General features: G+C 48.1%; 1 protein-coding gene across 1 annotated transcript in view; it reads right to left on the reverse strand.

Annotated features, from left to right (window-relative positions):
• LOC144103231 (salivary peroxidase/catechol oxidase-like) overlaps nt 1-12,443 on the reverse strand; it is a 473,398-nt gene that overhangs the window by 342,894 nt on the left and 118,061 nt on the right. The window contains exon 4 of the mRNA XM_077636008.1: nt 7,100-7,317. Within this exon, the coding sequence (XP_077492134.1) occupies nt 7,100-7,317 (218 nt within the window). The remainder of the gene's footprint in view (nt 1-7,099; nt 7,318-12,443) is intronic.

A 12,443-nucleotide genomic window follows, 5' to 3' on the forward strand; every position in this document is an offset into this window, starting at 1 on the left:
ACGGATGCTCTAAGAAAAACAGAGCCCCAAACAGTCGTCTGGAGCGAGACAAAGGAAAGAGCTTTTAGCGCCCTAAAGAGCGCCCTAACAAGCCAGCCTGTGCTACGATCGCCAGACTACACAAAAGGGTTCGTTGTTCAGTGCGATGCTAGTGAGCGAGGCATGGGCGTTGTACTGTGCCAACGGGAAAATGGAGAAGTGGAACACCCCGTCTTGTATGCTAGTCGTAAGCTGACCTGTCGTGAGCAGGCGTACAGCGCCACCGAGAAAGAGTGTGCGTGTCTCGTGTGGGCCGTTCAGAAATTGTCATGCTACCTAGCCGGCTCGGAGTTTATCATTGAGACGGATCACAGCCCTCTCCAATGGCTGCAGACCATCCCTCCCAAAAATGGCCGCCACCTGCGCTGGAGCCTCGCTTTGCAACAATATTCCTTTGAGGTGCGTTACAAAAAGGTGAGTCTCAACGGTAACGCCGATGGCTTAAGGCGAGGCCCGTAACGTAGGAATCCGCCTCAAAGTTGTTTGTTACTGATGTTTTCTTACTGAGGCAGGATTTTTAACATATTGCTTTTGTTTAGTGTTTCAAAATGATGACGTGCTTTCTAGTGCAATTTTCCCATTTGTGGACGCGTTCTGAGTCCTGCTTGACTACTGTAAGGAACTAGGCAGCAGTATAAAAGGGGAAAGAGCCTGGCAGAGCTTAGTGAGGGTTGTCTCGTGCTTGCTGACTGAGCGGTTGCGTTTCGGCGTAGTTCTTACGCTTGCTGGGAACGAGAACAAAAATGGCAACTCTCCCGAAGTCACTTTGCAGTGTCCTGTGTGAACCTGAACCTGAGAACGAGGCCTTCTCTGTGCGCTGCGCTCAAGCAACGCCGAGGGACGACCGATTTCGATTACGTGCATCATCGAGCGACATCCCTCCGGACAGCGGATGCAGTCCCCTGACCATCGGGATCTCCTTCTCCCGGCGGGGCGGTCTGTTACGTCTCGCCTACGACGCGGGGTATAGCCGGCGCGGATGCAACGGACGCCGGGGCTTCGTTCAAAGTGGCGGTCATTTTGGCCCGTTCAGTGCTTCCGCAACGCCTCCCGCCAAGCGCGTCCAGGCAGGTTTCAATGCCACGTGTCTTCGTGCGTGCGTGTGTGTGTGTGCAGGTTGGTGCCCACGCTTGTCAAAGCGCAGCAGCCGGGGATAGGAGCTCCCCAACTGGGAGGCGAGGAGGTCTGACCGGCGCCGGCCCGGCGGACGCGCACGTCACGTCTGAACATGTCCGAGCGTCGCCGTATCGGGCGCCTCATCCCGAGCCGTTCCTTCTTGCCCTCGACTCCGAGGGTATAAAGGCAGCTGCCCCGGACGCCAAAGAGAGACTTCGATTTCTTCCGTCGAGTAACGTGGTCGCCCTGACCGGCTGCTCCAGCAAACTTGCGAAAAGCAACTCGTTGCTCATTGTAGGCGACTTCAACGCTCGCGGACAGCAATGGGGATACCCCACTAATAATCACAAAGGTATACAGGTCGAGGACGCGGCGGAAGCGATCCAATGTACCCTCTTAACAGACCAACTTCATCCCACGCGCCTTGGCACTTCGATCTGCCCGGATACGTGTCCGGACTTAACGTTTGTCAGGGGAGTGAAGCACGCAACGTGGGAGAATCTGCTGAAGAATCTAGGCAGTGACCACTATATCCTGAAGACCACGATAGCAGCCACCAACATCAAGCGCAAGCTCGGCACGGCCAAGATCACCAACTGGCCGGCTTTCCGCAAGGCTTGCGCGGACCTGGAAGGGGGGATTACTTCCATAGATGATTGGTGTCAACAACTTAAAGACATCCAGAAGCGGTAGACTCAGGAAGTGGATCGCACCGAGCAAACACCTGAGGTGGACCCTCGGCTCATCAGGCTGTGGGAAGCACGTCGAGGACTCACCAAGCGCTGGAAGAAGCAGCGCTTTAACAGGAAGCTCAAGCTCAAGATCGCAGAAGTCACCAAGATAGCGGAGGAGTACGCGACCCAACTGGCCAGGCAGAGCTGGCAGCAGTTCAGTAGCTCGCTGGATGGCACCCTCAGCACGGCCAAAACGTGGCGTATACTCAAGACCCTCCTCGACCCTACCCAAACCAGGGCCGAAAGCGGGAAAGCTATCCGCAGACTCGTCCACACCTTCGAGGGTACGGAAGAGGAACTGCTAGATAAGGCCAAAGAGAAATGCTACGGCACGACCTTGCCTGCGGCATACGCGAAACCATACCTGGGGAAACCGAACACCCACTTAGACAGGCCGATCACCAGGGAAGAAGTGTTCGCTACCATAAAGGCATGCACGCGCAACACTGCGGCGGGAGCAGACAAGATCCAGAACGCACTCATACGCAACCTCTGCGACGAGGCGGTCGACCAACTGACCACCTTCCTCAACGGGCACTGGGCCGCAGGAACGGTTCCTGAAGAGTGGAAGCATGCAGAGGTCGTAATGATCCCCAAACCGGGTAAGAAACTCCAGATCGAAAATCTCCGACCTATCTCACTCACCTCCTGCCTAGGCAAGCTCTACGAGCGAGTCGTTACTCGGAGGCTCCAAAGCTACATGGAAGACGAAGACCTGTACCCCCACAGTATGTTCGGCTTCCGAGCCCACCTCTCCACCCAGGACATCCTCTTACAACTCAAAGAGGAAGTCCTCACCAACGTCCCGAGCTTAGGCGAGAACGTGGTTATGACCCTCGACATCAAAGGAGCCTTTGACAACGTTAGCCACACGGCTGTAATGGAAGGACTCGACAACCTCCACTGCGGCGAGAAAATTCACAGCTACGTGAAGGCCTTTCTCTCCAACCGCACTGCAACGGTTGGGCTCGGAGACCTTCGTAGCGCTAAATTTTCGACCCCAAACAAAGGCACACCTCAAGGGTCCGTCATCTCGCCACTACTTTTCAACGTGGCCATGATCGGCCTCGCAAGACAACTCGAGAAGATCGAAGGCATACAGCACGCAATATACGCTGACGACGTCACGGTCTGGGTTACCACTGGGTCGCTCGGCCAGAAAGAAGAACGACTGCAAGCAGCGGCTACCTGCGTGGAAGAATATGCCAGTGCACGAGGCCTCGCCTGCTCCACCGAAAAATCAGAACTCCTGCGAGTCCACAAAAGTAAACACAAGGAAGGGTTTTTCAATGTCTCCCTCGAAGGACAGCTAATTCCCGAACGAGACAAGATACGCGTCTTGGGAATGTGGCTGCAGGGCAACCAGCGATGCGGCCATACGCTCGGCCTTCTCAAGCAATCGACCACTCAGGTCGCCAGAATGGTCACGCGCGTGTCGCAGAAGCGGAGCGGCATGCGAGAGGGGGATACCCTGCGCCTGGTTCAGAGCCTGGTGGTTAGTCGCGTGGGTTACGCCCTCCCGTACTTCAACCTCAACAAAGGAGAAGTGGATAGTGCAGACACCATACTCCGCAAAGCTTACAAGACAGCCCTGCATCTACCAATGAACACCTCCAACGAAAAACTATTGGCTCTTGGAATTCACAACACCTTCGAAGAGATCAAAGAAGCCCAACTGGTCACGCAGTTAGCTAGGCTCCAGCAGACTCCTACGGGGCGCTCGCTCCTTAGCCGACTGGGACTAGGCGGAACTGCGGAATTCGAGAATCGTACTGCGAGCATACCGGACGCAATCCGCCAGACGCTAAAGGTTCGCTCCCTTCCCCGGAACATGGACCCCAACTTGCATGCGGCCCGTAGGGCAGCCCGGGCGAGGTATGTACAACAAAATCTAGCTACAAAATCCACAACGGTATACACGGACGCGGCTCCGTATACAAGAAGCTCACATAACAGCACAGTGGCGGTAGTTATTGATTCGAACTTAAAGGAATTAGCTAGCGCCTCAGTGAGGGATTGCACGGTAACCGAAGGGGAGGAGCTGGCCGTAGCTCTAGCGGCGGTAGCCGGTTATCGAAGCAACATGTCCCTTACCATCCTTACAGATTCGAGAGAAGCGTGCCGTAACTACATGAACGGCCGCATAGGTCGCGCCGCTCTCCGGCTCCTCCAGAGCGCGACCCCACCAAAAGTCATACATAGCATTTACTGGGTGCCAGGACACACCGACATAGCGGGGAACGAACGCGCCGACGAGGTAGCTCGAGGGTATACGAGCCGAGCTTCCTCCCAATCGGACGATCTACCCGACCGAGTCAGTCCTACGTACTCAGACATTCTCAACTACTATAAGGGGGTACGGATCCGCTATCCGCCGCCTCATCCTGATCTAAATCAACTAGAGGCAGTGTATTGGCGAAGATTGCAGACAGGAACATTCCCAAACCTGCATATCCTTAGCAAGATTTACCCGACGCAATATCGGGACACTTGCCCGTGGTGTGGCAGCAAACCATCGTTGTACCACATCACGTGGGAATGCAGTAAAAACGACAGCTTTCGCAAAGACCCGAGTGCGGAACAGTGGGAGAGCCGGCTCTCCAGCGGCGATCTGGGTTGCCAACAAGGTCTGATCCAGCACGCCCAACGAGCAGCGAAGCTCAGCGGAGCCCTGGAATAGGGGCACCGACCCTGTGAGAAGAAGGAAGATGGACCTCTTCTTTCTCGTCTGCTACTAGCACCTTTCTAGAGCATTAAAAGTCTTTCCTACCTACCTACCTTGCGATGCTAGAATAAACAAGTTGTTCTGTTGGCAGTCGACTCATCCTTTGCCAGGACCTTCGGATGTTTCCAGCTGTGCCCCAGGCCGCCAGGCCAACGCTACCCTTGGGGCTTGCAACCCATTTGCAACACGCTAAACAATGCTTCGTGAGCTTCACCTTCGGCGGCGTTCGTTTTCTTCCCGAAACAACCGCTTCTTCGCTGGAAACAGCGCCGCCGCACATGATGTCATCACTGCTGTCTTTGGCTGTCGCAGTGCACTGCAGAGAAGGCTGAACGCCGACACCCCTTTAGTCGGCAAATGCGTCACCATTTCAAATGCTAGCGCAAAAAGATTTCGTGTACTTTACCTGCAAGTTTCACACATTCGGCTCTCTTAAACTCACCACATTCTAAAACCTATTCAATTGCCCTTTAACAGCACAAATGCGAAAGCATTCCCGTTTCCTCTCTTTCTCCCTCCCTTTTTCAATTCTCATGAAATTCGCGGTACTCGAACCCATGAGTTTTGCTGGACTCGAACCCACGAACTTTGCGTGACATGAACACACGACTTTTCGCTATCACTATAAACAGCAGTGCTCCTATCATCACTATCATCATCGCTATCACCGACTACCATGATCGCTATCATCATCACTTACGTTAACTATAATCATCACTATCGTTATTATCGCCATACCATCACTATCGCTATCATTTTCATTATCATCATCACTGTCTCTACCTCTAGCACTATATCTACCTCTAGCACTATCACTATCAGCAGCTGTCATTATCACTGTCAGTAGCTATCATTATCACTACCATCACTATAACTATCTTTAGCACTATCACTGCCGGCAGCTATCATTATCACTATCCCTGCCATCACTGCCACTCTCTATCTCTAGCCCTGTCACTATGAGAAGCTATCATTATCACTTTCTACCACTATGTTTACTAAAATTTACTATCACTACTATCATTACATATATGTTTCTTATAACCTGTTGCTTAATCAACTTTTACATTTATATTAGTTACCATATGCTTATGATTGACAGTTCGGGCGGCACTTTTGCGGGAAACTTCAGTCTACAGCTTCCGTCTACACCTTCAGTCCACGGCACTCATCAGCCAACAAAGGCTTACGCCTTAAAAGCACATGATGCGTGTGACGCGTACAACTCTGAGTGACGTCAGCCCATGGGCGCGGCACTGCGGCACTATTTGAGACCTCCGGGCGCCCTATGCACCCGTGAGGACAGCTGAAATTGCGAGCACCGTAACGCCGCAGCCAGTTACATTGCTGTAACTAATGACATTATCCGGTGCGCTGATGGTTCCCTACAATAGTCTCATTACAACCAGGCACTTGACTACCATAAGGAAAAACTAATTGACAAATCCTGGTCAATTCTTACTCTAATTATCCCTCACTTAGATTCTGTTTCAGAAGAATGGCAAGCTGGGCGAGTCCGTTTAACACGCGCAATAAATTTTCAGTTCCGAGCCAGCGCTTGTCCTGTTGTGTTTCCCTTGTCTCTGTTTTCCGCGCTGTTCACGACCGTCAGCTGTTCCATAACATCCGCCACGGTCAATATCGCGCAAGAAGGCCGATTTTACCCCCAAAAACGTATTTTACGCGATAGTGCATACTGCTCGTTCGGTCCAAAAGCAGTCGGCGTAGTCGGCACCGCGTGTCGGAAATAATTGGGGGCTGCGTAAAAAAAAAACCGTGTCATGGTAATTTGTGGTTCTACAGATTACTAACCGATGGCCGTTTGATAGGCGATGACTTAGTAATGAAACCATTGTAATTAATTGATTGAATAATTAAAGAAATAAAAATAAAAAAATCAAAAAGGGGTTCAAAGGTGCCACAATTCTCAGAACGAAAAGCTGATGCTTTATGATGCTAATTAAGAAATTTAGGTTGTGTAACAGATGAAATCAATATTTGAAACAATTGAAAAACGAAAAATGCTTTAATAGGTGTCAAACACAATGGAAAGCCAAAGTTTGCTGATACTAAGTATCGGTGTGAATCGTCCGCTTAATAAAGGAATCTGGTAAAAAATAAGTGTTCAGTCATTACGACGTAACTCCTCTGTGCTACAGACCGGAAAAAACAATCGCAATGGCAGAAGGTGGAGAGTAAAAAAACCTAAAGGGTCGCATCAACATCAGATGACGCACTAAGCGGCGTACGCTCTCATGCCAACACGTAAGCGCAGCATAGTTGTCCTGCAACTTTTTTATATTACTTAGTCTCTTGACTCATCTTGTAGACAGAATACAGAATACGCTGTAGATTTTCTGAATGGCCAAAACATACGCCTAATGGATGAGTTGTCGAGCGTCCTTCACACCTAGTTTCTATTCTGCTAGCAACGCCTTGTTATCGCACTGAGTTCCGCGTCCCGATTTGTCGTCTAAGAGCTCACCATCACCGTAGTTGGGAGGGAGTATCCTGCGCTCGCATTCGCCGACGCTTCCCCACGTCGGCCTGTCCAGGTTGTTGCACGTGCCGTCCGATTGGCGGAACGAGTGCGCAGCCTCGCACGGGATTCTTCTCCGCGGGCAAAGGGTGGATATGTGCGTCGCCTGCAGCACCTTTTGGTTGAGTTGCTCGAGCACACCGCCGGCTTTCTCCGGTCCCACGCTGCCACGCAGAGCAGAATGGTGAGTGTTAAAAGATGCCACACTTGCAAGTATAAATGCACTTGTATACCATCTAAATGCCTTGTCTTGAATGTAGAGTCACAAGTGTACTCCTGTAACTTCTCTAATTTATAATTTTTCGCGTTGCCTCTCTGACCATATATTCAATTCTTCCGTTACAGCTAGAGAACTGCTGATATTGTAGGGCTTGAAAATTCGTCTAGCTTGTTCTGGCTTTCTCGCCTGGCTCCCCCTAATCTTTGCAATTGAAACGAATTTCACATTGAATCGAATTGAGTTGTGGATTAAAAGATGTCCAGTATTTTTGGGACAACATTTTGAACATTGTAAAATTGTAAGGCGTGATTACAGAAATAGTGATGGTAATAGACCATATTCTCGATATGCAGCAAAACCTTCCTTTTAATTTTTTCCATCGCTCGCATGGAGTTATTAAACTCCTTAAAAAACCAATACAGGACGGTTTTGACAACAGCAAAAATAATAATAGCAAAAAAATGCAAGCCTGTCGACAGGATATCTGATGATATATTGACTGTTATAGTAAAATCTTGCAATGTTTTGAAAAAATTGCGGTAATTTCCTCTTTCCCGTTCAAAAATGCTTTTTTCCAGGATTGTTGGGCATAAGTCCACATGCAGCCGCGAATCGAAGCTGTTCGAAGCAACCAGAGAGGCACTGCTATATAAGCATGTGCCAAATTTAAAGCGATGACGACTCCTCGAAATAACCTCAGGTATTTGCTGCAAATTACGGCATTGTATAAAGAGCCACGGCACCGAAAAAAGAAAGTGAGACGCAAGCGAACGTATTGAAGTCGCCGCTGTTCGCTGCTATTTTGGACACGCTGGTTACTATACGCAAGCAGCCAAGAGAGCGCTCTGCGCTAAAGCGCAATGGGCAGACCTGTAGGAATCTGCCCTGACCTTTCTTGCTATCGCCCCCCTTCATACTTCTCCTCCCTGTCCTCTCACTTTCCATTTCACCTCCGCCGGCTGCAGCTTGGGTGCTTAAGATATTAGACAGCAATTGCCGCGCCGGCAACATACTTTTACCTCACTTTTTCTCTTTTTTAATAAACCACTACTACTACTACCACTACTACTACTACTACTACTACTACTACCACCCCCACCACCACCACTACTATGCATGTAGGTATTTCGGTATATGTCGTACTGGTTTTTGTTGAATAGTCTGAGCGCCATCTATTTTGTACGCGTTTCGTGATGAGTGCATTCGAAGGATTCTATTGGTTTCGGGCTATGTTCAAATCCAAATATTGACGTCCGCAACAGTGTGATATTATTCAACTTGGTACGCCGGAAAGAAATCGCTTTTAAATCGAGGAAAGAATTCCCTACCATCCACGCTATTATTTTCCGACACCAAATATGCGTCCGCACTGCAGAGATCTCGCACAAGGTGTAATGAGAGTCCAAGCTCAGGTGGACGACAAGGAAAACGTGTCATGATTTTTCGAAGCCTACATTGTATACAAGGCCGTGCGGGAAGGAGGATAACGTATACATTTAATGTGAGCCTGAAAGACGATGAACCAGAGCATGACGCAATGGAAGAATATGACGTACGTAGCTACACAGAATATATCGCCTTTTGCAAGAACTCTTGGCGTCAAAGAAAGAAAAGAGAGGAATGGAGCGATAGTACAAAGGAGAAGAAGCGATAATTTGGCATTGGATCATTTTCGGTCCGAGTGGACTGCAACCAGGGAATACGTCCAATGAAGTTCGGCTTTAGCGAAGATGATAATGAACAACGAGAAACAAAAGTAGAAGACCCATAGTAGGTGAACAGCGCAACAGCGGGATGACGTGTGCAAGACAAGCGCTAACAACTAAGCCGCCGCGGTGGCTATGTGGTTATGCAGCACGGCTGCTGATCCCGGCCGCGGCGGTCGAATTTCGATGATGGGGAAATTCTAGTGGCCCGTGTTCTGTGAGATGCCAGTGCGCATTAAAAAACCCCAGGTAGATTAAATTTCCGCACCCCTTCACTACGACGTCCCTCATAGCCTGATTCGCTTTGTGACATCAAACCCCCATAAAACAAATCCAACAACTGAGTTCATCGAACGATGGAAAATAAGATATGTACACTGAGAGCCAGCAATCAAAAAGATATTATAAACAGATTTGAACGCGCAACCAAAATAGGCGGCAACTATGTCACGTGGGAGCTAAGGTAACCTGTTTCTCTCTCATTTATTTATCACAAGAAAATTGGATTTACAATAGTCCGTACAATAGCGGACAAACTATTGTACTACTGCAGCAGTTTACGGGTGTGTGGGCGATCGTTTGTAAACCTAGTTCTACATCGATATTGTTTTGGTTAAAATAACCAATGAATGGAAGTCGCAATGACCTATAGTTTTCTTGCCGAGAATTGTACTTTATTTTATGCTGCTATTTTCGCGAAACATAAGAAATGGCAGGATGCTGGAGCCGAAAAAAAGGAGCAATACTCCCCTGTACTTTCCGTGGTGTGAAAGACTCAATTTCTTTCAGCTATTCACCAACCTCCACACTCAATCTGCTCATGAAATAGCTAGGGTCTCGGATAACAGTTTTGTTGCCATAGGTGCGATAAAGGAAGTTTTGAACAGATGCAATTTTCCACATTCGACCACGCTGCTTGTGGCACTTTCAGCATGAAGAAAAAATGTTAGTACTGCGCGAGTAGACACGACAGGAGAACAGGTACAAACACGAGCACACAGGCGCCGACTTCAAACTGTTTATTCGAGACCGAAAGGCAAACGCTATATAAGGGATGAACCTTTTTGTTTCTTGATGTATGTACCCTAAGGCTGGAAATGTAGTTTTATCAGGTTGTATGCTCACTTTTACACTTGTTTTTGGTTGCCGTCCATGTCATGCTTGTTTTCCATGCCTCATTCCACTCTTTTACCAGCTTTTAATCTTCACCTTTACACGTGTTCTTTCTTGTTTCCATGCTCCCATGCCGGTTTTTTGATATGTCACACCGTGATTTTGTCTCGTTTTCATAGTTTTTACTCTTGTTGGTTGTTGGATCACCTGCATTCTCATTTCGCGTATTTTTCACGCTCTTTACTCAGGTTGATTGTTAGGTTGCTTACTTCTTTTCATTTTTTTTGACATGGAGTGTCTGGGGACATGCTGACTGAGTACTCTGTCGTGGTTTATCGGCCTTTCTGCAACGTAACAATTTGATTAACGTGGTCTAGATTTTAATCATGATTTGTTTGAATGATAATGATGGTTATGTGCTAAGGTGGAGGACTGGGCGAGTTGGTAGGTAGTCATTCTAGAAAAAACAGCGCACACAGGACAGGGACCAAGGGAAGAACCGACGACACATCAGCGCTCGTGTCGTCGGTTCTTCCCTTGGTCCCTGTCCTGTGTGCGCTGTTTTTTCTAGATATGTGCTAAGGTTCATCCCTTATATAGCGTTTGCCTTTCGGTCTCGAATAAAGAGTTGGAAGTGTGCGCCTGTGTTGTCGTGCTTGTTCCTGTTCACCTGCCGTGTCTAATTTGCACAGTACTAACCTTTTTTTCTGCAATGAACCAACTAGCCCGCAAGAACGTTCTACTTTCAGCATGAAGTATGTAATTATTCATTTCAAGTTCCCTCATGGCCGATGCTGAGGGCATCAGAGAACGTTAAGAGCGGTCACAATATCTTTTCTAAACACGAGGCAGAACAGGCTTTTTTCGCTATTTATCGCATGTAGATTAAAGTATTGCAGCATGATGATACATGATTATGGAGTAAAAAAAATACATAATACACAGTGCGATAAAAATACGCAACATACACTAAAGATCTTTGGGTTAGCAACTAATTTATACAAAGCGGTATTACATGGTTCAGGTTATTTAGAAACAGTCACAACAGCGTATATGCTACAAACCAATTACATACAGTCAGCAAGAGCAATGCATAAAGCTTATTAATAACAAGAGGAATAAGGTACAAACATGAACGATCGGCTCCTGCATCGATATGAAGGCCGCTCCTGTAATTACTGATGACGCTGGGGATTACTCGTATGTTAGCTGACCTTTAATGGGCATAAATGGCTTCAAAAGTACCAGGTAATAAACAAAGCAGTCGCCGTGGCCCATTGAAGCGCTTGTGCCTTCTTTCTTGCACAATGCATCATTTGCAATACATAGATGACCTTTGTAGCCAAGGTGTTGGAAACTTTTTCCCGAGCAAAAATGGAGAGCTGCCGAGCCGTCAAACACTGCGTTTGGCGGCTAACAGATAGAACTTTAGTGCAACAATAGCTAAAATCGCAGTTTGAGAATCATTACATCACTGCACAACCAAGCTAAGGCTCAAACGTTTCCATGACTTATACTAATCGCACATTAGCACTCCACGCGAAACATACATTGGAAAACAATACTTCATACGTGTCCGCGCGTTTTGAGCATGATCAAAAGATACGTGAATATAAATGTAGGACGGCAACACACTAAGATACTGCAGGTCGTTTTTCCTGAATACCATTCCTCATCGGAACTGTTTGCCAACCACCCTTTCGGCCACTTCATCAAATGAATCGTTCTATTCCGCTTTCAGCCAGGTCACGTCCTTTCTTCTTTAGATTCGAAGAGGTTCCCTGCCTCGTGCGTTTAAGAGCGCGTCCGACTTTATCCTTATCTTTGCACAGCATACTTGCGTGAAAAGCACATTTGAAATTTTATGGAGCATTGCTTGTTCGTTTGCGAAAGTACTGCGTTGATCTTTACTGTTTGCTTTAAAGTACATGCTTTTAGGTGAACTACACACTCGAAGCTTCATGTACCGTTAGTTCCGCATGTACAACCTTCCAATTTTTTAACATGAACGCGGAAGCGTCGACTGCCCAGCGCTGCTGAGCCGGAAGAAGGAGGAGAGGAGAGAGCGTGAGAGGTAAAAGCATGACCACAATTCATGCTCCTCGAATAAGCTTCGCCTGCTAGGCTGTTCTGATTAGCGCGAAGCAACCCCTGCCCATGAACAGCTGTTATGCATGGACGGCCGGGAAGCTGCGATTAATTTTTTTTTATGCACTGGGCATATCATAGGTGATTCAGAAATAAGCATACA

This window comes from Amblyomma americanum, chromosome 9 (assembly GCF_052857255.1).
Source record: "Amblyomma americanum isolate KBUSLIRL-KWMA chromosome 9, ASM5285725v1, whole genome shotgun sequence".
NCBI lineage: Eukaryota > Metazoa > Arthropoda > Arachnida > Ixodida > Ixodidae > Amblyomma > Amblyomma americanum.